Source organism: Notothenia rossii (genome assembly GCF_949606895.1).
Source record: "Notothenia rossii genome assembly, chromosome: 5".
In the NCBI taxonomy this organism is placed as follows: Eukaryota; Metazoa; Chordata; class Actinopteri; order Perciformes; family Nototheniidae; genus Notothenia; species Notothenia rossii.
The window spans coordinates 75,353,752-75,380,540 of record NC_136903.1 but is presented as its reverse complement, the minus strand read 5'-3'; the positions used below and the strand labels follow the sequence as shown (position 1 = coordinate 75,380,540).

Genomic DNA, 26,789 nt, shown 5'->3' with positions numbered 1-26,789 from the left:
CAATCGTTGTTTAAATGTGACAGGGAGCCTGCAGGTTGCTGAATTGTTTTATGTCTAAAAATAACCCAAAATGCATTATGATTGCGCCTGATTGAACTACCATGCAGTGAGCAACTCAGCGTTATTGGAGGCCAGTGTCAGTGTCAGAGTAAAGCCCCCACAGCTCCAAAATGATCCAAGCCCAGTTTGCAAATGAGCTTAAGATGTCAGCTTAAAAGCTTTTTCTGAAACTGAGACGAGAGACGGAGCTGTGATGGCTCACTCAAAGCTGGAGTGGAGACCAGTGAGAGAGAGAGAGCAAGAGAGAGATTGTGTGTGTCTGTAAAAGAGTGAGAGTGAAGAAGTCAAACAAATAAACAGACAAAGAGAATGGCTGGAAGAAAGTAAACCACACCTCTGTCTGCAAAATGCTAATCATTCCAGACACATGCTTACTAGGTTGGGTCATTTCTGCTAGATCATTTAGATTTAGATATATATATATATATATATATATATATATATATATATATATATATATATATATATATATATATATATATATATATATAGAGAGAGAGAGAGAGAGAGAGAGATATATATATATATATAGATTTAGAGAGATATAATATATATATATAAATATTTAGAGGGATAGATAGATAGATAGATAGATAGATAGATAGATAGATAGATAGATAGATAGATAGATAGATAGATAGACACACCATGAGTTCATAGTGGCACGTTCAACTTAAACTCAACTTTGTAGGTTGGGTGTTTTAGATTAGTGTGATCCTGATTTTAAACCAAAGGGTCTGAGAAGATGCTGATATTGCAACCTGTGACTATGTACTGTGTAGGGATCATCCATGTTGGCCTGTTTTGTAGTTATTTATCCTGGTTTAAATGGTATCTTATTATCACAGAAAGCTTATGCTCTATGCGCCACTGTGACTGAAACCTACTGAGCAAAACCACAATTGTGCAAAGGTGATGCACAAAAGTTCACACTGCATGAAGTTGTGACTAAGAAGACAACACACCTACAGTATACTGTACAGTCTGTTCCAAAATAGTGTTACTGTTCTGACACTCTTCTCTCTCTGGCTGGTTCATCCAGTCACATATTTAGATGCAGACAGTAAAATCCTTTCATGGTTCATAATTCATACAGACGGCATACATTATTTATGGACTTCATGAACTGTTTGCTGTGTGATCTTCCCTAGCATTCCCTTTTCATCCAATACAATTACACATTGTCGTGTCATCAAAGAACTACACTTTATTTTCTTTTTAAATGAGTAAGATGCCAATTTATTCCCAACCTTATTTCTAGGAAGAAAGTGTAACGTACTAAGATGTCTCCTAGTATCCTGTATGAGTACCTGCCTACCTGAGGTGCATGACCTCCAGTCTACTAAAAGGATTGGCCAAGGTGAATTCCCTTGTTGGGTGTGCAGCACCAGAACAATCTCACAGTAAATACCAACTGCATATAAAAAACGAATCATCAGGCTCCATTGGCTTAAATGGCCACACATGCAGGGCTTGGCATGTTAATGAGCACACATCATCAGTACAGAGAAACCAGTTCAACCAAGTTAAATCTTTCATCGATTCACTGGATTCAAGTATGATCATAATGAGCATTTTTTAGATATTTATCAAAGATATGTGTTGAAAGATAATAAATGGCTGTCATTTTGTTCAACTATGAAATGTGTCCCACCCCACAGCCCCGCACGCTAATAAGCCAAAGCTTGTGGTAAAGTTACGCAATGGTGCCTTCACACACAGAATAACAATACGAGTAGGCCTGCACGTTACCAACCTTTCACTTGGGTCTCATATTCGGCAATAATCTCTTTGTCCTTCTTGACTTTCGCATGAGATGACATTTTGGGGAGCACAGATTGTGCAATGCTCGCGCAGGAGTCAGCGACTTGGTTGCCACAATGCAGCGTTTGCCCGTGTGCAGTCCTCTCCAGATAGTTGAGCAACAATCAGATGCGAATCATCGCCCTCTTTGACACAACTTCGGATATTAAACGCACTTAAGAGTCTCTGCGATGTTGCTGTGCTGCGTTCAAGGCGGCGTCGAGCCTAAAAGTGCATACTGATCCCTGACCACTCCTCTCCAGCAGTACTCTTCAGTGAATCGGGAAACAATTCACGTTTGATGCACATTTCATAGAAGCCTGGAGTAAGCTCTGTGAGGAACCGCTATGGCAGCCTCGGCGATGAAAGCACCGAGCTCCTTCTGCAAAACAACTGTCCAGTCTGCCCTTTTTTTTTCTCTCCCCCTCTCTGCAATTTCAATGCTGCTGCAGAAAAGGCTGAATGGATGTGAAAGTCAATCAGAGACTCCTCCCCCAACCCCCTCCCTTATTCTCCACTTTTCTCCTCATGGATGATTTAAGATTTGTCTGAGTGTACTGACAAACCTTTGCCAATTACATATGTTGTTGTACTGGGTCCACAGCTGAGGGAATTTATAAATAGATTGTTTGTGATCAGGATTTGATTGAATTAACTGTAACATGAACCCGTCTGCAGAACAGGATCAGGCTTATCCCACTTTGTAAGATATTTTTTTATTCAAATTCAAATGTTTCGATGTTATTGATTATATACGGTTCATCTCCAAATCTCCAACGTAGTATTGACACATAATACTGATACAACAATAATCAAATTATGGCATCTTCATACAGCAATGCAATAAAATAAAAAAATGCATTTGTGTATTTCTGAAGACAATTTACTTATTTGATACTTAATATATAAAGAGCAAAGATGTTATAGTTTCCCACATCCCATGGTGACATCTTTGAATGGCCAATTGGTCTGAAACCCAAAGATATTCTTTTAGTTTCACGTTTGTCAAAGAAAAGCATAACCCTTACGTTTGAGATGCTGGATCCAGCAAATGTTTTGCATTGTTACTTAAGCAATAGCTAAAGTGATGATTGGTTATTAAAATAGTTGAAGACAAAATTTCTGTAGATCAGCTAATCGCTTAGTTTATCATTCATCCCCTGATGAAACATCGACCAATAATTACTAAAGACTCGATGTTTGACCTGCCGGGCCCGTGTTTAGCCGTAAGCTTATCACAATACTATAGCCTGTTGTTGATCACTTCATGTAACTACCAAATTACCCAAATAAACAGGACATGTAAACATACCCAAAATAAAAGTTTTGTCTTTAAAATAAACAAAAAACGTTTCCTAGATTTGTCTTAGGTGTGAACACAAAACCAACTGGCATAAAGCCACTTATTTCTGAGTGGAAGACACAATGAGTCACTCTTCCCTGCTCATTCACTCACAGTGCCTTTTTACTGCAGCACAGTTTTCTAACAGGTCAAATAACTTTCTGTGGCTTCTCAAGTGCAACTATGTGCTAAATTCATAATCTTTCACCTAGCCAGAATGTGTTCCTGTTTCAGAGCCATTTGACTTGATGCATAGCACAGAGATAATAGAGCACTTTGGTTTTGAGACTGCAATTGAAATTGTGTCACTAAATCCTGCTCTGCCTTTAGAAACAATTCTCAGGAAATCTGTGAGCTACTGTCAGCCTCCTACAACTGTTAAAGCTGGGAGATTCTCACTATCCAACCTCCAATAATTTACTGAGCAGTGTTACCTATCAATCTTTGGTATCAGAGTATTATTCTGATGTCTGGGTAGCTTTGAAAATAATGTGAACAATCTGTGTCTGTCTAATATGGCCATGGAAGCTTTTAAACCATCCTACAGGCCTTTATGAGAGGAATGACCATAGGGTTCACCTACAAAAGACCATGCTAAGTGACTTTAAAGCCATTATCACAAGAGTTGGAAAACATTTGCTAATCCAATTATATACAAATATATATGTTGCCATGCTGAAAAAAAAGATTTCTTCATAAATTAACTAAGTATACAGATTGATTTAAATCCTGATGTTAATTCAAATGCACTTCAGGAATGCACGCTATTACTGCTGTTTGTGTGTAGAATAATGGACTAAGCTACAACTGCTTTCGTGTTGTAACTGTGCAAAACTGTGCTGCATAATTCCAATAAATTATCCTTACAATTTTGAATCCTTATATATAACCACTCAAGTTTGACAATGTACTAAATCTGATTTATACTGGGGGCTGTTTGTTCAATGTTGATTGGTTTCAAATGCACCACACCCAGCTTTTATGAAACAGGGAGTTTAGGGTCATTAACATAATAACAGTATTATTCCTGAGACATTGCCCTATATTGTCTCGCAGTAAGACTGGTCCCTACCCTTCCCTTGGGGGATGTCTAAATACTATCAGCCAGGTGTAAATGCTAAGCATAAGACAGAAGATATATGTTTCAGGTATGAATTTCTTTACATCAAATGCACCTTATATATGTTTATAGAGTTTATAGAGCATTTAAAAAAAAAACTTTTGACTGTCTAACATTTATTTTCTGTCTGCAAAGCCCTGCAAACACATGCCTCTGCTCCATCATTATTATTTTTTTAATTAAAAGCAAATGTAGTAATGTGTAATTGCCTTACATTTAAAGATAAGAATCCTATTTAAATTCAAATCAAATTCTTATCTTATTATTTATCTGGTAATATGGTCATTTTACATGGTTTTGTCAAAAAAAGAAAAAAAACAATAAAACCTGAACACAGCATTACGCTTTTATAGCTGACGCAGTGTTGACAGTTTGATCAAGTGGCCATAACTTTTCCTGAACATTTGAAAGGTAATAATAACAGTTGTGATCTGCTTTCATTTATATGAGAAAGGTATTTAATATTGATTTAATGAAGTCTATAAACTGTTAAACCTTGTTTGAGATATTGTTACATCATTTTAATGCATAGTATGGGTTTTTGTGGCATACGTGTTTGTGTGTGTGTGTGTGTGTGTGTGTGTGTGTGTGTGTGTGTGTGTGTGTGTGTGTGTGTGTGTGTGTGTGTGTGTGTGTGTGTGTGTGTGTGTGTGTGTGTGTGTGTGTGTGTGTGTGTGTGTGTGTGTACATTTGTAAACAGTATTCAAAAGGTATTTTTATTTGACATGCATTTATTCATAGGAAGCTGTGTTTTTAGACTGTGTTCCATTGGCATCTGAACATAGCAATATTTCACTGTGTATCCATGTATGTTTCATAGTTTATTGTTTTCTTCTAATGTTTTTATTCAATATTTTTTGTTGAATTGTAAATAATATTACTGCAAAATATGTGCCATGTGTCAGGAATGCTTGTGTTTGTAGATGTATTTATTGCCTGTATAATTACATTAGCATTGGTGGAAAGTAACTAAGTATATTTACTCAAGTATTGTACTTAAGTACACATTTGAGGTACTTGTACTTTCAAATGAGTATTTTATTGATCTACTCGACGCCTATTTGTAATCAAATGTTGTACCTTTAATAAACTGTGTTTATTTAACAGATATATTTACTATCAACTTTATAAATTCAGATGTTGACACACCTTACTTTACCTTACTTTAAAATATATTTGGTAGGCTATATTAAACAATCCAATATTATATTTAAGTAGCCTAACTAAAACCATGAGTGGGTCAACAACATGTATTGTCAGCCATTGTACTAATACGTTTATTGTTCACAAGTCAGCTTCTAAAATGTGAAGAAGTTATGTTTTAAAATATGTAAAGCTTTTGAGTACTTTTACAACTTGTATTTTAAGGACATTTTTCTTAATCAAACTTAAATACGTTTAGCCTACTTGTACAATTCTTTCGTTCGGTACCTTTACTTTTAACTAAGTATTTTGACAGTGTGTTATCAGTAGGCCTACTTTTATTCAAGGATATATTCTGAATACTCTCTCCACATTTTAGCTGCATGAAACGATGTATTTATTTGCAAATTGCCGTGCAAATATTTCCTGTAGGAGCTGAAGCTCCAGGTTGTTGTTGTTGTAGTTGTTGTTGTTGTTGTTCCGGTCGGTTAGCAAAGAGCACAAACAATGCTAGCAGTAGCATCAAGGCAGGCAGCCGGCTGTGGAAAACCTTTGAAAATATCAGTTTGATATCCCCATTGTAAAGTAGTATATTCTCCGTTTTTGGTTAATTCTTGAATGTTTGTTGACACTCACTGAGGGTAAGGTTTTTCTCTCTTATGCCGGCATTTTTACGAGACAACATTGTTTGACTTCTTAATTCATCCGTAGGCTATTGAAGTTTAGCACTGACAGTGAAACTCCGCCGCATCGCATTACTTCAATTGTTTTTTCCAAGTGAAATGTTCCCCTGAGGATGTTTATTTTGAGCAGTACGATTTTCATCTGAAGTAGATTAACTTCACTTCAGTGTCCACTGCCTAACTTCTCTCCAGCTGCTGAAAGGCGAGGCTTCTTTAAGTCCATGACCACCCTCTGCTGGTTCAGGGTAATACTGAGCAGCCAGCTGGTATTACAGTATAATGCGAGCTTTGTTGCACAAGTGCTGTTTGTGCTGCATAAAAAACAAGACATTCATTAGCTTTCCTACTACTAGTATTATTCAGAAATGTATTTTATGTCAGGATAAGCAAACTTAGTATCTCCTTCTCAAGGGTGTCTCAAACCAACACTTACAAACAAACGGAAATCAGAAAAGCACAAGACACAATAATATAAAACAAGAAAATTACACAAATCAAACTAAATAAAAAGATACAAATGAAAGCAGGATTATACATAAAAGCTAGATATAAACCAAAAATATATATTTAAAACAGATAAAAACACATATAAAGTAAACATGATTATTTATTGCTGGAAATGTTCGGCATTTGGACATTAGTTTTGAGATGTGAAAACGTTTAAAAATAAATAGGATTATGAGCATGACCATATGTATCAAGAGTTGTAATTTATGCCTTTTTAAGGTGGAGAAAATGTTCATTACATTTTCCATTCATTGAGTAAGACTATAAACAGAGCCCCAGTATCACCTGAACCAAACCACTTTGATTAGAAACATTAATCATCAGTTTCAGTGTGTGAGACTGCGTCATGATCGTAGTAATTGTAGGATTATAGGACTTTATATAAGCGAACTCTGCGAACTCATTCTATGACACACTTTGGAAATATGTGTGCCTATTTGTCTTTACGAAATCAAATAAGTCCCTTAACCACAATGATGTCACTGCTTGGAAATGTTCTGTCACTGGGCTTTTTCATGCTCTGTATTTTATGTTGCAGAAGGATTTTGTGAATGCTGTTAAATTAAATGGTAGGAACTGAAACAAAAAACTATAAATAGTTAAGTGGCATTTTGATGAATTTCAGTTTCTGTTTCTTACTCAGGATGTGGTATTTTTCATGGTGTCTGATACTCTGTCCTGAGTGTTGTGTAACTCTTTGTGTCACAAGCCACACCTTTCCACGCCTCTTATCAAGTGGTAGAGTTGAGCCCCGGCTCATAAGTGAGTTGCCAGCAACGATGGAATAAATCTGCAGGACTGGACAAGTATCCAACTTTACAGAATCATGTTATGGACAATATTCTTACTACTTAATGGACTGCTTATACTAATGGTCCTTTACTCCACTCGCACAAGGTAAAGCCATTCAATAATATGTTGCTTTTTATAGATATGAGATTCTTATCAACAGGGGCTGTTCAGGGATTGGAATATGTTGAGTCTAAAGGTCTGCAAAATCATATTTTGCAAATATACTGTAATTTATAAAAATGTGTTATTTTCTAATGTTTAGTACATTTAATATGAATCATAGATATTAGTCAATATATAGGAATGCCTCTTAATTCACTGAATGATAGATGTCTGAAAAATAATTACTCTTAAACACTGATTCTCTGGATTCAGTTTTGTCTTTATACAACCTAAAATAATACATTCAAAATAATAAGTATGGCTTATAATGTGCTGCAGAGCTTTTATTACCACGAGATAAAAAGCTGTTGAAATCGCACTACTAAATATTAACTGCAAACCTGTTGGTTAAAATGAATAACTGGAGATGAACTGTTGTTGTTTAACAAGTTTCCTTATTTGGACAGACAGAAAAATGAGCCCCCTCTGGACAAAGGTTTCTTTCCGTGGTTGGGCCATGCTGTTGAGTTTGGAAAAGATGCTGCAAAGTTTTTGTCCCGGATGAAAGACAGACATGGGGATATCTTCACAGTAAGTTCAGATTCAGACTGTTTAACGGTCATGTACAGCTCATTTTCTTGATATATGGCACTGTTTAAAGTAATGATAAGTGGTTTTGACATTGATGCATTTTGCAATGCAAACTGTAATAAAAGGAAAAGGTAATAGTTTGAATATGTTTTTGCATACAGGAGCAACCAGTCTGTCAACTGATCACATGTATGATGTGAAATGCAAATCAGGTTGCCACACAGCAGCAACAAGTTGTTCATTTTAACAAGACACCATTATGCATGTGTTGTGATAGCAAGTAGATCTGCCCCCATAATAAGAACATAAACAAAATTAATACTTTCCTGGCAATCCATTATTTTGTCCCTTTTTAAAGTACAATATTTCACTGAAGCCTTTTAGCAAAAAACTGACCGGAGTTGTTGAAAATAATGCATTTGAAAGCAATGACTTAAAGAAAATTAAATAAAGTGATGTCGTCCCAGGTCCGTGTTGCTGGCAAATACTTGACGGTGCTGTTGGACCCAAACTCTTTCGATGGCGTAATGAACGACACAGTCAGCTTGGACTTCACCCGCAGCAGAAGCCAGGTCATTAAAAGGATCTTCAGTCTGCAGCTGCCGAGTATCACACCTTCAGCGGAGAGGCAATGGATGGAACAGTAAACACCCATGCTTTTAAACATAGCGATTAGAACTCACTGAACAATAACACTTAAATCTGCTTTAAATTAGCAAATCTCACAATCAATAATTTTTTCTTAGGCATTTTCAAGGTCTCAATCTCTCCAGACTCTGCGGCTCGATGAACTCCAACCTCCAGAAGCTGCTGCTGAGCGATCCGAGCGGCTGCAGCCCTTCAGAGTGGAGACAGGACGGACTCTTTAACCTTTGTTACAGCCTACTCTTCAGGTAACTCACAGCATTCCAACACAGTACTATCAATCAAATCTCAGTGTTTACAATACCAGGAATATTTATGTCACTTTTATTGCTGTTCTCACCAGGGCGGGATACCTGACATTGTTTGAGAAGAGAGACAACGCTACTGAAGTGTATAATGAGTTCCGCAAGTTTGACGATCTTCTCGCCAAACTGGCTCGCTGCTCACTCAGGCGAGGTAAGCGGCACGATAGTGAATGAAAGTAAGGTTATCTTGCAGGTTTATTATCAGACTGTATGCCTATAAAGCTCAGAGGGTATGTATGAATGAATGAATGTCCCTTCTTCAACAGATGAAAGCAAAACCGTCAAGCTATCCCGGGAGCGACTGTGGGAGCTGCTGACCCCCGGATGTCTGAGGGGTAACTCAGAGTCAAACTCCTGGCAGCAGAGCTACCATCGCTTCCTGCAGACGGAAGGAATAGATGCAAAAATGCAGAAAAAGGCGTTGCTCTTGCAGCTGTGGACCACACAGGTGAGAGCAATCTCAATCTCAAACACAAACAAGATCACACACTGTTTCCAAAACATAAAACGTTCCACACACATGCTTGAATTTCACTCCGGTGTTCTGACTGCCAACAATGCAGTGAAGGCCGTGGATTCCTCTCTGCCGGTTACTCAGAGCAACCTGCCTCAACCTGTATCACATAGTGGGTTGTTTTTCAGTTAGGGTCATGCAAATCTGTTTCCATGATCTTGTTTGAGGTTTAGTAATTACATATTATTACAGTGTGTAAGAGAACTGAATGAGTCAACCCAATCAGCTTCCTCTTTTTCCCATTTCACACTGAAGCTACAGAGTGACATGCACTCGCACGCAGGATTTGTGCTGACAACCAGGTTTGCTGCTGCTCACACTGCAGCTTTATTGAAGTGGTTTATTTAACTTTTGTGTAGGAAGAAGGTTGTTTAATAAAACCGCCTTGGATACTTAGCTAGTCTTGTGCAGGTTAACACCTCACACACAAATCCATCTCCTTGGGCTCAGTGCACAAAGTCTCCATTATTAACACTATTTGAACAGGTGTGAAAAAAGAATTTTTGCTTCCTCAACCTCACCAGTTCAGACAAGTTCAGAACAAAGGGTGTCATTGCTCAGTGTTTCCAGGTGGGGGAGACAGTGAGCTGTTTGAATGTGCTCATGTATGCTATGCTACATGTTGGCTGTAATACCTTCAGTCCTCTGTCTACCTGCCAGTCTCACTGGAGCACCAGTAACACAGAGGATCCTTTTCTACCAGGCGACCCACCTCAGGCTCTTCAAGAGGCTCTGCTGGTTTGGGAAAGACTTCTATTCCTCCAGACTGTTTGCTTGTGCTTCTTCGTGTCTGCTGGGATATTGGAGCACACAGTCTCAGTCTGGATGGAAACTGGAGCACGGCTGCAGAGAATAGAGGCATTAGCTGGCAGTCCAGTGGGACCTGGCAGAGTCAATGTGGCTTATGTGTGACAGGCAGACTGAGGTAGTTCAGAGTGCAGTGCTAGGATTTCACTCGAGCCACCAATCACCTCATCATGAGTGCTGCAGAAGCTATTGGATGATGTTTTATTTAGAAACAATCAATGTTATTGATTGAAACATATATACGGTATCGACTGAAATTGATTTATTGGTTGTTTTCCTTTTTAGGTGAGATAAGAACCTCGATTTTTTAACACTCTGAACCTCAGAGATGTATTTTTAGTAAACAAATAAGTCTTGATTATAATTAGAAAGTTGTTTTTTGGAAAATAAAGCAAATCACTGGCCATATTAGTGCATTTCCCAGTAGTTAAACCCTAAAGTACTCATATTTGACATTCTTGGAAAATATGCACATTTCCAGAGTTGCAATGTGTTCGATTTGAACAATGAAACTATTCTCATGAGTATACACTAAACATGTAGCTTGAGACAGCAGCTAGTTAGCTTAGCATAAATAGTTGGAAATGGCCAGCCTGACGATAACAAAAATGGCCAACAAGCACCCTTAAAGATTGCTCACTGACATGGACATTACATGACATGTTACTTGTTAGATGCTTTCATCCAAAGCGACTTACATACTCAATACTGAGGGCAATGCCCACAGGAGCAATTTTGGGTAAAGTGTGTTGCCCAGGGACACAACGAAATGCTGACTGCAGTAGGGTTTGAACCTGTGCTCCCCTGATTTGAACACCAATGCACTAACCCACTGCGCCACAGCCTCCCTCCCTGGACATCTAATTTATTCTATGCAAAAAGTGATTCTTAAAAACATCTACAGTAACATCGTAAGCCTAACGTTATGCAAGTGTCATGAAACTTCTTATCTAAAGCTCAAAGCATTTTTCCTAAAAGCCAATTTATTCCCTTAAAATTACCCCTTTGGGTCCTGGTAACCGTGTTCATGTCATTATCTGTGGCATCAGTTCTGCTGATCTGAAGATGTAAGAAGTTGGAAAGTCACTGTGATTCACATTCGGTCACTTTTGGGTATTTGCCCTGGCTGTCAATGAAGAGCTGACCTGAGATATGCAGGGGTGAAAAGAACAGCTCCCTTAACCCATAGCAATTACTGTCTGACAGGCTCAGGTGTCTCCTCCCGAGAGGCTGACAGCAGTGTCTACAAGCTGCCAACTGATTCAGGGACTTTTCTCATATCAGTCATATTCAGACAGCATCATTACAGAGAGCTGAGCAGAACATTATCTTCCCAAAACTAAATAATCAGTATCAACCAGAAGTATATCTGCATTGCTAGTTTAAATATTCAAAAGTCGACTTTTGCAGAGTTTTTGAAACTAGAAACGTATATAAAGGACTGAATTAGTGCTAAGTTGTTTTTTCCTTTTCAGTGCAATGCTGGACCTGCTGCCTTTTGGCTCCTTGGCTTCCTGCTCACTCACCCTGAGGCCATGGAGGCAGTTAAATCAGAGATCAGAGGCCTTACTCTGCAGGACACTTCCCTGCAGAGGCCCCCCATCAACCTGCTGGAAGCACACAGCACACCTGTGCTCGGTACGTAACGCCTGCTAGCTGCTCCTTTTCACTTCCTCACGCCTTTACCTTGGGGTCGAGCCAGTCCACTGAGGTTCAATTCAAACAATGGCCGATTTAAATTGTTGTTGTCAGGAACAAGAAGATAAGTGCATCAGTCTGAAACATTCACAATGACACAGTGACAATTAAAGTTTGATGTGGGATTCAATTAAATAATGATTTCCATATATATTTATGTCGGGGAAATGTTTGTGCCTCTCTAAATTAAGCCCGAGGGCTTCGCTGATATAACTCTCGCTGACACCCCTCTGACATCATCCCCTCGGCTGTCCTCTCCGTTCTACAGATAGCGTTCTGAGCGAGACCCTGCGACTCACGGCTGCGGTGATGATCCGCAGAGAAGTAGTGCATGGCAAAGTCCTGCAGATGGCCAACGGACAGGAGTACCACCTCAGAAAGGGGGATATTGTGTGTCTGTTCCCCTTCCTCAGCCCTCAAATGGACCCGCAGATACACCAAGAACCACAGGTGATTTTGTGTGAGAGAGACCAGGGCATTAACAACATCAACATGTAAAACTGTTCTTGTGATAAGTGCATGAGATGTAACACTTTAGGAGCCTTAACAGTCATGATACATATAGCTGTTTACCTTCATTGTGTTTTTAAAACCATATTGTACTTCACAAAGCACTATTGAGGAGGCAGGATTAAGCAGACAGAATACATCCTTTGGGATTAGCTGCTAAATGCCTACAAATGAAACAAGTAGGAGTTGACTAGCAAGAGAGAGAGAGATCAACTCCCAATGTTCCTCACATGATTTATCTTGAACGGTTAGGTGATAATTAAATACCATTTGTAGCAAAAGATACAGAGCAGGATATATACGGTCAATGTGCATGATAGTAGAATGCACACATCTGATGCCTTTATGTTTTTTTCTTGTCTCGTCTAAACAGATTTTCAAGTACGATCGCTTCTTAACTGATAGGAAAATTAAGGATACATTCTACAAAGACGGAAAAAGGCTGAAGTACTACACCATGCCCTGGGGTGCAGGGACCAACATCTGCGTTGGGAAAGAGTTTGCTGTGACGGCCATTAAAGAGTGAGTGTAAAAATCCTACGCCTTTTTTTTCTTTTTCAATTTCATTTTGTCCATGGTGTAAGTTAAGTTTAAAAGAATGATACATCCCTGATCAAAGCATTTCCTGCAATTTCACCCCAATTACCAGACTGGCAAAATCCATCTCTACATAACATTCCCCCTTATTACCATGTACATCCTGCTTCCATGACCTCGATCATTAGCAACTAGCTATATGGTAATTGCTTATACTTTGCAATGAACTATGTGAAAACAGCCAAGGATAATTAGCAGTCAGTCGGGACAGTGTGTGTCTTTCAGACATCATATCCAGTTGGTTAAGGGTTAATCATACCATTACGTTTACTACTGGTAATCCTCAACAATCGCAAAGGGGAATGGGTTAGTTGATGTGTAAACTGGGAGTATTTCAGAAATAGGTCATTTTGAGGCAGTTTGCTGTTAATTTCTTGAATTGATTTTCACATAATAAATGTACTAAATGTTGAAAAACAAACATTCATTTTGTCTAACAATCCTGTCTACCAGTGGATGGTTTAACACTTGTTCTAATCTGCTGTTGCCTGTTTTTTCTAGGTTTGTCATCTTGCTCTTGACCCATCTGGATCTGGAGATGTGTGACCCAGAGGACAAACTGCCACCAGTCAATACGAGCCGCTACGGCTTCGGGATGCTGCAGCCGGACGGAGACCTGCAGGTCCGGCACCGACTAAAGAACACACAAAATGAAATTTGACTTGATGATTTGATTAATTGTAAATAACTGTATTGAGCTTTTGATTATGCGTAATGTAGCACTATTTATTCAGTGTTTTATTCACTGACTGCATATTTTAAATTGTTTGTTATTAATATTTTCAATAAAAAGTAAACCTGACATACTTTTCATTTTCAATTATTCTTCCATACACTCTATGTTTCATTCAAACCTATGTTTAGCTTGTTGTTTTATTTCACTTGGATGCTTAGAGCATGCACATATGGATTTGTCACAACTACTTTGGGAGCTCCGTGGTCTAGTTTGCAAATTACAGAAATTGAAAACCGTCCAACTCACTATCTGGAAGTAGAACTGAAGGGTAAGTGAAGTATAGGAGATCTCATGTTTCCTACTGTATGTCCCTAGATATGCCTCGATCAATATGTTGTTAATCAATGCTCTATACGGTCTAACTCAGGGGTCTGCAACCTTTTTGACCAAAAGAGCCATTTTCTCCTTTTTCCCAAAAAATGTTTTGTCTGGAGCCGCAAAACATTATTTCACAGCTTGATAGCTTATAAAGTTGTATTTATTGTTATATCAGACAAAAACTACAGTTTTTTGCATTTATTAGGCTATTTATTACATTATATAAAACTGTTAACCTCTAATAAGAAACAAAGAACTCCTATAAGGAGAATTAAAAATAATACACAGGCCTACCTTTTTACTTTGCACATTTGAAGGAAAACAAATAAAATTAAAATGGGCCCACTTTGAAATAAATAAAACCTATAGCTGCACCATAAAAAGAGTTAACGGTAGGGTAGGTAAGAATGGAGAAACCAGCTTGAGTGCGATAGAATTTGAAAATACACAACCGGAAAAAATCTGCCTCTTCCTTCAGACACACGAGATAAGTTTGTGCACAGATGGAAGGCTGACAGGCAGGTAGGCCATCCAGTTATTTTAGCCGGGCCGGCTAAAATGATTGGTCGTCCTTTTTGCAGCGCTACGGCTTCCACAGATTAATTTGTTTATGTATTTATTGTCAAAGCATGTAATATATTCATTGCTATCGGGGCGTTAAGAGCATTCCATGGAATACATCAAAAAGTGTTTTCTGAAATAAATGGCATACCCCATTGAATTATAACTGAAGATCGTCAGCTGTCTTCCTCTTCCGTTTTTCTCCTCGATACGTAAAGGCTGCAGCACATTTGACAACTTATTTCTACATATATCAAACATACCGGTAAACCAGCATCGCTTGCTGTGAAAGCATATCTCTGTCCACGCAAAATTAAATCCTGTGTTCCTCCGGTACTTTTCTTCTCTTTGATTTATCCATAGTTTGTTCATGGTCTAACTAATGAATTTCCTACCTTATGTTGTATGAAACAGTTAAAACGAACTACTACAGATAAACAGTCCAATTATATCATTACCAGTTTGCATTTTCAGTAGAGTTCTTGCTACTACGTCATTTATGCATGTAATGTATGGGAACTTTCATACCCTTTTATGTGATGATAAGAGAAGGGTAAAGCCATACCCTCATATTTAGCATCATGAAATGTACTTACATGTGAGATGTTTGTTCAAATCCTCTCTTCACATTTACCCTTGATTGGGGCTCCTTTGTTGCCGAGGTGCCTTTAAACCATACACCCCGAGATCATACAAGTATTTTTTCTTTGTTTAATGTTTTCATTACATAATTCAATTTTTCTTACAGTACACCCCGTCCTGAAGACAACAACAGTGGCCATTATTTTAGGTGGTACACACCACACAAGCGGTGCTGAAAGAGTTAATAAGATGTGGAGGAGAGCGCTGCGCTGCCATGGACCCACCTTCAGAAGATGCGGCGCCGCCTCGCACAGCTGACTGGAACACAGGTAGTGTCCGAATGGGCGCTCGGCAGACTTGTTGATCTTCGGGCGAACCACTGGTGCGAAATGCAGAGCAGGAAACCAGCGGGTGAGCAGTAGATCGTGCTGAGGAAATCTCTGCCATGTCGGAGGCAGAGGAGGGGGAAATGGATTGGGTTAGACCCTGGCAATAGTAAACCAATAACGACGCCTCCTTTTTTAAATGCTTCATCTCCGTTTGTGCCAGCGGATTGTTTGTTCACAGAGCGCTACGTGCTGGTTTGATTCAGTGCAGGATGACAACAACTCACTACGGTATTGTTTTTAAGCTTATTTCCATATTTTCACTATATGTAACCTATCAATTGTAATGTGTTGTCAATGGTACACATAGGACTACTGTGCATTTAAACTGCACCGATATGGAGCAGACAGCCTCCGAAAAACAGAGAAATGCTCAACGATTAAGGATTTGCATTCACAATATTACAGTTGTAGATGATTAAATATCTTAATAAGCTTATTTTCAATCTCAATTAAGCTGCGCATAATATCAAAGTGTGGGGTGCACACTGTGTTTATGTTTTTTTTGTAGTGTTTGGTTTATTGCTGAAATGTGTTATCGAAGCCTTGATTTCAAGAAAACAGGAGGGTGGAGGCTCCTTGAAATTAACATTTATTTTCTCTGCTTCCCGCAGCCTGTTACTGCATGCTCAAAAGCCTACATAACAATGTCTCCATCCTCATATATCTTGTGTTCCTGATATTATTTCCTACGTTTTTTGTAATGTATGTTGACATATTGCTCAGGCCTGATTGTGTTGTTAAAGTGTTAGAAACTTTGTGTGACAGCGACCACTGATCACATCTTAAGGCCCGAGGTGTTTAGGGCTTCCAAGCTCTCATCAGATACAAAATAATGATCAGCATGCAAACATGTGCTGCTTTTGCCACGTATCAAGTCAGAATAAGATGATTTTGGGGACGTAGGTTTCTACAGGAGATGATAGAGGCTATATGTTCTTCTCAGTCAGCTTTCCTCCCCCCATGGGAGCTCGCCGTGATTCAGATAGTGAACAGCGCTTCCTGGGGTTTCAGCACCATTAGAGTGGACAGCGCTCACTTTGTACCACACTCATCATCACTGGTGTCCTGCACCCACAGCACTGCATGGGCGTCACACGGCCAGTGACCAACCCAAACACTCATTAAGAAAACGATGTTATTGTTGGTCATAACATTACATCAGCTCCCATAGAGACAAAGTCTTGGAAAAAAGATAATAAGTCAGTGTTTCAAAGTTTTTGGTAGAAAGAATTCAAGGTGTTCCAAATGTTTTCTACTCAGCCCCAAATATAAATGTAAGACTCTTCAGACTGATATCTGGAGTCATCTCAAGAACGCACATCTTAGAGTATGTTTATTGTAGATTAGGGATATGATTAAAAATAATTAACAGCATCTGATCAGTTGAAAATCCAGAGATAAAAATTCAGTTTGTCAGTGTTACATTTCACTCCCCATGCAGGAGCTCTTTAAGCCAATGATGTTAAATTATTTTCTAAAGCAGCCGGCAGTTCCATGCTGGGTTCCTAGAGGTGTTAAAGTCGTTTTTATATTGGCAGAAAAGTAGATTTTGGATTAGGATTCCATTCAATTAGTCTTCTTTTCATGTTTAGCCAATAACAGAACAATAATAATTAATGTTTCAACAGTTTTTTCTTGTTATCTCTATATTTATCTCAAGAATCCCAATCTAAGATTGATAATTCAGGGAATCATGTTCTAACCTGAAATCATAATAAAAACAATCTTCTGTTATTTCTTTCTCTGCCTTTACACCAAGGATTTTAATCCTTACAATAAGTCACAAGAAACATATATAAGTGTACATTTACTGTGGATTTAATATGATGCATATTTCACTATATTCAAGTATGTTGATAAACCAGGTATATCCAGGATAATAAAAAAACACTTCTTGAAAGTAGTATTTTTTTGCACCCCTCATCATGATGACATTAACATAAGTTCAACCAATAATGGATTTGGCCCCTTTGGATTGTTTGATTTAAATATTTTAGAGGCCTGAAAGGGTAGAGTATCCAATACTTCATAATGAAAAAGCAAATATTAGGAAATCAGACAAATCTAAAGTTGTTTTTGATACAAATGTATTTAAATTGTTTTACTTTTCTTCTTAAATCTCTTATTACCTGCCCATGGGGCCCAGACCAACATTATTTCAAAGCTGAATGATTAGGGCGTGGACCTTGACTTTTGGGGCCAATCTTAGAGTACTAATGCTTTTGCTTTTTTTGGTCATCTTTTAGATACAATAATGAAAGGAAACAGGACCAGCTGTAGTCCATAGCTGGATGTTTGCCTGATTCCTCAACCTAAAGTCATCATGGAGAAATCCTTGGATTTGAACAAAGATGCGTCCCGCTCAACATCATCGTTACCACCTGAACCGGTGGACATCATTCGCAGCAAGTCATGTTACCGCAGGGTACGGCTGAATGTTGGGGGTCTCCCACATGAGGTCTTGTGGCAAACGTTAGATAGGCTACCACGGACACGTTTGGGAAAGTTAAGAGATTGCAACACCCATGACTCTCTGATGGAAGTGTGCGATGACTACAACCTCGAGGAGAATGAGTACTTTTTTGACCGACATCCTGGAGCTTTTACTTCAATTCTGAACTTCTACCGCACAGGTAAGCTGCACATGATGGAAGAGATGTGCGCCCTGTCCTTCAGTCAAGAGCTTGACTACTGGGGCATCGACGAGATCTACCTGGAGTCCTGTTGCCAGGCGAGGTACCACCAGAAAAAAGAGCAAATGAATGAGGAGCTCAAACGAGAGGCCGACAATATGAAAGACAGAGAGGGAGACGAATTTGACAACACCTGTTGTGCAGAAAAACGTAAGAAACTCTGGGACCTCCTGGAAAAGCCCGGCTCATCTGTTGCAGCAAAGGTAATGGAGTTGGGGGTGGAATTGGTTGGAGCAATCCAAGGTTAATCAAAAATAATGACATTCCCATCATCCTTTTTTTGTGAGGGTGAGTTAGCATATGTCGCTAACATGCTAAACTAAGATAATTGGTGAACATTATGCCTGCTCACATTATGTCAGCACCATCATCGTGAGTGTGTTAACATTTCAACATTTGGTTCAAAGCACCAATTAGCCTAAATATATAATGTCACAGAGATGCTAGCATGGCTGCAGACTCTTATTTTCAAAGTGGTTCTTGCTTTGACATTTTGATATATGATACACGCTATTCTCTCTCTCTTTTAGTGAGTAATTGCCTCTGGTTGTTTGTAGCATTTTGAAATGAAGATGGGATGTTTTAGTTTTTAGACCACATCATTTTTTTTTAATTGGCCTACCATAAAAATGCCTGTCCACAAGAGCACAATCTTAAAATGTGCACTGCTGCTAAGCTTTAGTGTGAGTAATATGAGCAACTGTGCATAGATTGCAATTTTCAGACCTATCAACACATTTCAAAAGCCATTAACAGTTGCAAAACATGAGACAATTTAGGACACCTCTGTGTTTTGTGCTTTGTGTTTACTGATATTGTGATTGTTGCTAGGTTGGAACACAAAGAAAAGAGGGGGAATTATAGAATAAGCCAGCGGATGTGATTTACCAGTGTGGGATGTGTCCGATATTATCTTCCATTATAGTTCAAGAGCTAGAAAAAGCATGTCATGACTCTCACTGTGAAAGCAGCTCTCAGGATACATCACTCTCAAGCATCTTAAATACAACACAAAGTCCATTATATGCATCTCCTGTAATGCTTCTAGTACCAGGGTTGTAACAAAAGTCCATTAATATAGCCTACCATGTAATAGTATAGTAGTATATCTGTTCACAACAATAAACACAGCAAAACCAAAAAACACCTTCAATCACATCGATGAACAAATCCAAAAGCATTGAGACACACACACACACACACACACACACACACACACACACACACACACACACACACACACACACACAAACACACTTACTTAGCTACCCTGGCTTTCAACATGAAATATATCAAAGTGATTCCTTTTGATTGTCCTCTCTATTTTGTTAGACGTGTTTCTGTGCATAGCATTGCCCTGAGCCAATTGCATTTGAGATATTTGGCAGAAGGCTGATATATTGAATTATATTGTTGTGCGAATGAACAACAAGTCACAAATTATTTAGAATTGTCTGAATCATTCGGATTAATCAAGGCATGTAAGGAACACTTTTCTTTATCAACAGAGGATGCTAGTGACATTTATAGCGGATGGTTGTGTGACATGTCATTATTGCACACTTCAACAAACAGCTGCAGTAAGAGAGAAATGATAGAAAACCCAGACTAATTGAGTTTGCTTCTGTAACAGTTATCTCATAATTAAGCCAGCTAATTGATTTGTCGGACTACAAATATTTGTTAGCAAAGAATTTAGGTTAAAAAATAATTGCTCGCTGGAATGTTTGTGTTAAGGTTTTGACCTATTTGGTTGAATGAGCATGTAACCCAGCCTCTCAGTAATATCTGTATGTTTAGTATTTCATTGTTTATGTTCTCACCCTTCTGTTAGTCAGCGTGTAGTTCTCAATCGGAAAGCCATGCCTGAGCACACTGACTTCTATTAGATATCCGACCTTTACTCAGTGCAAAAAGACTGAGTTAGCCTCAGCAGGCCTCTCAGAGAGCCACACCTGCAACAACAAACTGGGAGGCATCAGCAGTGTTAAACATGAGCAGCCTTTGATCACTCCTCCAGGTTGGATTGAAGGGATCAAAGGAGATGCTGTCTCTTTCCCACTCTGTTTTTAAAGTGAGTGGAGTGCCTTGTTTGGGAAATGTATAGGAATGAAACTATTAGCAGTGTGTGCTGGGTGATGCTCTGTGGTGAGAACTGTCAGCTCTACCCCACAAACAGACTGAGATGAGTGCTGCGAGTCTGTCAGTGAAACGTTTTCTTCGTGGGGATCAAAGCGATGTAAAATCAATGTCTATTGTGTTAGAGCTGAGAAAGTGCTGTAGCCTACAAAAAGGAGATGACCACTCTGACTTGACCATGCGCTGCTGTCTCCATTATCGCACCCTGATATCTGCAATTTATCAGAGCATCACTGGAGGAACGTTTTGAAGTGCGTAACGAAGACGGGTGCTATACCTTTTAAATAAAGTTATTGTGCTTATTGTTTCTTGAGAATGTGTAGCTCTCTATAACAACCTTTTGATAAGCGGATACAGTGAGTTCCAGTAAAAAAGGTATTCATCATCTACTCTTTTGGCATCATTATAAGCCTAGAGCGAAGGGTGGTTTACAGAAAAAAGAGCTATCTTGACACAGCAAGAGGCAGAGTTTATCAATTCCTAATTAGCTTGAAAGGGCAATGTGAACCACAGACCAAACTACTAAAAGCACTGATAGGGGTGATGTATTGTCTTAGTCGTTTCCTAATTGGCTGGAGCACACTGTGGGTTGTCGGGCGGACCATCTCTGACCACAGCTCATCAGCTCTGCGCTCCTATCAGGGGTCAGAGATGGAAATGTATGTTACAGCCCATAAACAGATGGCCAACGGTACAGTTAAGTACAAAACAAACGGTTACCAAGCAACGAAAGTATAATTTTATCACCACTGAAGGAGTAGGTAATGAACATGAGAGTAGGTCTTTTTGAGTTGCTGCAGTGTAATCGCACTCCTGCTTAGTTCCCCTTTTCAAATGTTTGCACAGAGCAACACAAGAAAGTAGTAAATGAAATATCAATATAATCTTCTACCATGTCATCCTTCCAGTCTCTATTTCCCTCACTGGCTCATATCTTCTCTTCCTTCCGCCCTTTCTTCAGGATCCTCCACCATACCTCCAACTAAATGTCAGGGAAATGTCACGTTAATTATTCTCCAGGAGACTCCCGGCCCAATTTGAAGCTTCCCTTCCTCTCTGTTTACATTCTTTCTAAGCCACAGCATTGTCTGTCTCTTGCTCAAATAGGATTCGAGTCACCATGAAATAAGATTGTTTGTGTCCGCTGGCAAAGCAGAGCCTAACAGTGAGATTGGTGCCAAGAAAAGTCCAGTTTCACCTTCAGTGGCATTTATGTAATTTCATCTCAATTTTGGGTGGTTTCGTGTCATTAATAATGCAACATCTTTCCAGAGCTATTGGAAATCAGTAAGATGTTGAGACCATCGCTTGACAAGCAAATAATAACCTTAGAATAATTCAGTACAATATTCTAGTAAGAGTACAATTTAGATTTTTTTGGATCAATTACTGAAATCCCAGATACCATAATCACATTGGAGATATTGTTCACTAACATTTTAAAGATTATGTTTGATGCTGATCAAATAAATTGTATCCAACTTTGGCTTTACCCAATTTAGTGAAGAACCAAAGAGGAACATGAAGGTGTCTGTACATTTTTGCCTCTGGGAATCAAAATATGGATAATTAGCATTTCCTGTTCTTTTAGTGGATATTGTGTTACAGATGGCAGGCAACACATTCCAATCATGCTGCTCTCATGTCACACTTAAGATGTCATATAAATGTGGTCTGGCTACATTCCTCCGCATAAATCAGTAGTCCGCAGCTGAATCCAACACATGCAGAAACCAGACTAACCCATCCCTATTTCTGACAGTTGGAAAATCACAGCCAGTCAAATGAATGATGATGTTTATGAAGTCTTTAAAAAAACAGACTAGAATGCTGTGTCCCAATTCAGGATTTGAATCACCCAGAGTCTACATTTATAGACTGAGTAACTCATGAAAGACTGACATTACCTGTCCCATTATCAAATAGTATATATCGTTTTTTAAAGCTTTTTTGCAAAATCCCACAAATTATGTTATGGAGGTAGCAACAATCGGGAATTACTCAAATTCTTTTGGTATGTGAGGAGACAGCCTCATTTGGAAAGATGCTCAAGTTCAGCTATGCATCGTTTTGATTTCCTGCATCATAGAGTGTCTAGAAAGATATGTGGGTACGTCTCAAGGAAACAGTTGTTGACTTGTTACCTTCTCTTTTTTAACGGCATACTTCTGTTCCTCATTTTTAACCTCAAGGGTCCATTCTTGGCACACTGTTGTTTTCAGTTTAAATACTTTGCCTCTGTAGGATGATTAAAAACCCAATATGACAACACAGTTATTAGTTACAATGCAATTAAACAATTCCATTATAACTCCCTCTTCTTGCCTGACTTAATGACATCATATGCCAAAATGTAAAACATATTCGAGACTCATCCCGAAGGATTTCTGGCTGCAAATGTCACACTGATTCTTGAAGTAGCACTAGGATTTAACTTTTGTACGCCAATGTCAAACACATTAAAAAGAGGGTAGGTCTCAGAGTGAGAATCAAGTAATCTCAGACAATGCTCAGGTCACAATGGTGTGTTTGATAGGGGATTTTGGAAGAAAATAACACATCAGATCCTGGTAGGTTATTGGTCCATGTTATCCTGGTTTGCGCGGTGCAGAGATCTACGCCGGGATCATGTGTGCTCGGAGATTGAGTGATTTAATGATTGCTTTCATGCCCGTCGGTCTCCCTGCCTGTCAGGGAATTGATTAACAGCTCTCACCTACGACCGATTTTGTTGTCACTGTTAAGAGATCACAAGCATAAAGTTACACACTCGCACGCACATCTATATTTGCATTGTATACTGTTTCCAATGGTGTGAAACACTATCCCTGGAGTTTATTATAACGAACATTGACCTTACTTTTGGCCAGAACAATGGTGGAAAATAAAGTTTTTTTTGTATGAGCAATTATGATCTGCGGAGAGATGGCTATGGCTTCCTTATCATCGTTACAAATAATGTTTTGCTTTCACATAACTTTGGAAATCAACATTCTGTTTCTATGCCATGAAGAAGACAACCAGAAGATTGTTTTCTTCACATTAAGTAGGGATTAAATTCATTTTGAGGAAGAATAAGTGAGTTTTTGATAATTACGTGGCACAAGAATAACTTTGGTGAAATTTGACAAGAACATGTTTTTTTTAAGTCTATGTCGCAAATACACTACGCAATCCAAGAAACCTGCATTACATTTTATTCTTTGGGCCCCTTGGGTGTGGCAGAACAAACTGTAGACATAAGATTAAGGTATTATCACAGTTTGGAGTTAAGGTGGTGAAAGTGTGAGCAAACAGTTGCCTTAAGCATCCAGCAGCAGAAACACAGCAGCATTAGCATTCAATTTGACTCATATTTCTGGCAACCTGACTAATGTTTATCTCAATTTTGTTCTCTACATAAACATGAAGGAAACATCTCCCTTTAAGTTAACTGTTGGTGATTGACAGGTATCTTACTTATGGTGTGTATGTGCTTTTTGCACTGACTGATTTGTCCAGGAAACTAAAACAAACTAAAAGATGCTGAGAAGAATTGCAGAGTTGTGAGATTTATATGCGTAGACTTGCATCAACCTGGATCTGAATTCACATTTTACAAACATATTGTACATTATATGACATACATCTGTAAGGAAAGAACATCTTTAGGAGAACACTCAGTCGAGTGCAGATGTCCAATAAGGCCTGATAATCCCCTCCACGTTTACTGTCACAGTCACCAGTCCGCTGGGCAGATTACACGATAGTATGAATTGGTCTAATTGTGACAGTAAGGGATAGGTCATGTGTTTCTCAGTGGGGTTCTCTCTGTCGGCAGCATCATAATGCATCACTAATATTGTGCTTCAGGTCAGGGGACACACTAGTTAGAAAAGATATTTGGCTCATTGTTGCAATAAAAAAGGTCATAGATGCTTATTCAGTCACACATAAACCATCATACAAACAAACAGGGTCATTTAAGTTATTACAAACCCAATGCCTATAATTGATGTGCTTGAAGTAACCTTTGTGAAAAGTGCAGGCCATATAACCCACGGATAAAAGACCAAGCCAAAATGCGAAGGGTTATGATTCTGATCATAGTCCATGCTATATTTCACTGTGTTTTTGTTTGATATTTCTTCTAAAAATGAGTTACTGTTGAACAGAGGTTTTGCTCAACAGTAACTCCAAAGAGTTTGGGACCCTTCAGTATCTATTTTAACATTGTGCTGTTCTTTTTGAATGCTCATTCACTTTGCAGGTCTGATTCTCTAGTGGTTGAGTCGTGTTTTTGAGTATTTTACAAGTCATGTCATGCATTTTGCAGTAGTTGGTTCTGGATTTGTAATATCATGACAGCTTTGCAGGCTTTTACTGAGGCACAGCTTAGTATATTTCTGCTGCAGAACATTGTTGAGCAGGGACAGTTTGCTCGTTTTGCTCTATTTATCAGAGCAGAATTTATTTCAGTGGACAAGTTGCGTCTGATTGGTGACTAAAGTGTGTTATAGGTTACATAACTGTGGTCATATGAGCAATTCTCTTGGAGTTCATGCAAAGAGATTGGACACGTATTTCAAGAAGAAAGGTCGAACAAAAATAAATTGGGTTGTATAGTGGAAGTGGTCAATAATAAAGAAGTGCCACTGCAAAGCTCGACAGCTCCTTTGTTCTTTAATTTAGAGTTGAGCTGTTACGTGAGCACTGAGTGAAAGACACTGAGACTTCACTGTCCCCATGAGAAGGATGCCTGTAAGGAGAAAATACATCGAAGATTACACATGGAGACTACATCTGAGACGCTAAAAGAGAAAAGAAAGAAGCAGCTTGATGACTAAAGGACATCTAGCATATGATGATTGTTTAATATTCCATCATCTTAAGCCTGTGGGTAAACCACTCTAAACTCTGGTTTATTCATTTGTAGCGTTGTAGCATTTTTCACGTGTCTAGTTATTTTAGGTATGCATGCATCTTGTATTTACCAAGAACAACCATTCAAATGTGTTTAATATTTTCTCTATTCAAAATGATTAACACATTCCTCATTTAATTCATCAAGGTGAAATTTAAGTCATGGTGTTTGTATCTTCTCATCACAAACAAATATTTATATTATGAAGAAAAAAACGTTATTATGGTTACAAAACCATAATTTTAGCATTTCACACGTTTTTGATTTAGAGTTTCTCTATTGTTGTTATTATTATTGTTATTATAACAATTATGTTTGAACTTAGTAGTAACATAATCAACTGTCCTCAACAGATATTAGTCTAGAATTATGGATACTAAAAAACTGTTGAATTTAGAATAACCTGAAAGACTTGGGTGTGTGTGCAAAAATATTTGATAGTCTTTTTAATGGAGAGTATCTATATTTCCAAAGAATGAGGAAGATATGAGCTTAAATCTCTCACATGGCCAGAGGCTAAACAAATAAAAGCATCTGGGTAGTATTTTTGTTTCTTCTATTGGAGCAGAAACAAAAGTTCAGCATCGAGGACCCAAATGTTTAAATGAATTGTGTTCATGAGTTATGATAAACACAGTCATTCTGGGAAACTGTTTTCTGTTCATAGGGTAGAAAGATAAAAGACTAAAGCAATTTGAGCATCAACAAGAAGCTTGGTTAGTGGTTTAGTTTTTAATGTCTTAGCTTACATGAAGAAGTTTGAAACCATATACATTATGTATTTTGTGTTTCCTCTATGAGCAATTGAGACCTTGGTATTTCAGAATTTAGCATATTTTATTCAAGAGACGGCAGTTCTAGTCTCACGGTTGGAGTCACATGCAGTCTAACTCAAAGCATCATAAGTATAATCAGCGAGTCAGTAAGTGAGTGACTAATACTGAGTAAACAATTATACTGTGTCAGTTTTTCCCAACTGGTGCAAACCCTCAAGGAGTTTTTTTATTATTGACTGTCACAACTGTTTTCATTCAAACACAACCATATGACACGGTATACTGTAAAACATTTACAACCTTGCATGTTCCCTTTTCAGACCTTCATCAGAAAAAAGTACCTAAACTAAAAATCATGTTTTTTAGATTCACAGCTCTGAATGTTTAGCAGTAATAGTTTTACGTCACAAAGATTGTGACCATAGAGGGTAAAACCAACAAGCCACTCCTTGAAGGTGTGCTTGCTGTGAGGA

At 38.5% G+C, this 26,789-nt stretch overlaps 3 protein-coding genes across 5 annotated transcripts in view; 2 read left to right on the top strand and 1 right to left on the bottom strand.

The window, feature by feature from the left end:
• Positions 1-2,320, bottom strand: part of LOC307039156 (SLIT-ROBO Rho GTPase-activating protein 3-like) — a 31,618-nt gene extending 29,298 nt beyond the window's left edge. The window contains exon 1 of one of the 2 annotated variants that reach the window (XM_079680989.1): positions 1,817-2,320. In XM_079680989.1, the coding sequence (XP_079537115.1) occupies positions 1,817-1,883 (67 nt within the window). In that variant the 5' untranslated portion in view covers positions 1,884-2,320. The remainder of the gene's footprint in view (positions 1-1,816) is intronic. The other variant, XM_079680988.1, reaches the window with a different exon arrangement.
• A 5,087-nt stretch (positions 2,321-7,407) lies between these two features.
• ptgis (prostaglandin I2 (prostacyclin) synthase) lies at positions 7,408-14,021 on the top strand. Its single transcript, XM_079683903.1, has 10 exons — positions 7,408-7,555; positions 8,020-8,143; positions 8,611-8,786; positions 8,890-9,036; positions 9,132-9,244; positions 9,360-9,541; positions 11,890-12,052; positions 12,381-12,562; positions 12,996-13,144; positions 13,721-14,021. The coding sequence occupies exons 1-10, from the start codon at positions 7,485-7,487 to the stop codon at positions 13,878-13,880; spliced, it is 1,467 nt and encodes a 488-aa protein (XP_079540029.1). The 5' UTR covers positions 7,408-7,484; the 3' UTR covers positions 13,881-14,021.
• A 1,729-nt stretch (positions 14,022-15,750) lies between these two features.
• The window catches only part of kcnb1 (potassium voltage-gated channel, Shab-related subfamily, member 1), a 25,665-nt gene continuing 14,626 nt past the window's right edge, over positions 15,751-26,789 (top strand). Inside the window, exons 1-2 of one of the 2 annotated variants that reach the window (XM_079685317.1) lie at positions 15,751-15,827; positions 18,052-18,701. In XM_079685317.1, the coding sequence (XP_079541443.1) occupies positions 18,129-18,701 (573 nt within the window). In that variant the 5' untranslated portion in view covers positions 15,751-15,827; positions 18,052-18,128. Of the gene's footprint in view, positions 16,034-18,051; positions 18,702-26,789 lie in introns of both variants that reach the window. The other variant, XM_079685316.1, reaches the window with a different exon arrangement.

Coding starts and splice junctions, on each gene's coding strand:
- ptgis (XM_079683903.1), top strand. CDS start 7,485: ATGTTATGGACAATATTCTTACTACTTAATGGACTGCTTATACTAATG. Junction 12,563..12,995: donor AGATACACCAAGAACCACAG/GTGATTTTGTGT, acceptor TCGTCTAAACAG/ATTTTCAAGTACGATCGCTT. Junction 13,145..13,720: donor GCTGTGACGGCCATTAAAGA/GTGAGTGTAAAA, acceptor TGTTTTTTCTAG/GTTTGTCATCTTGCTCTTGA.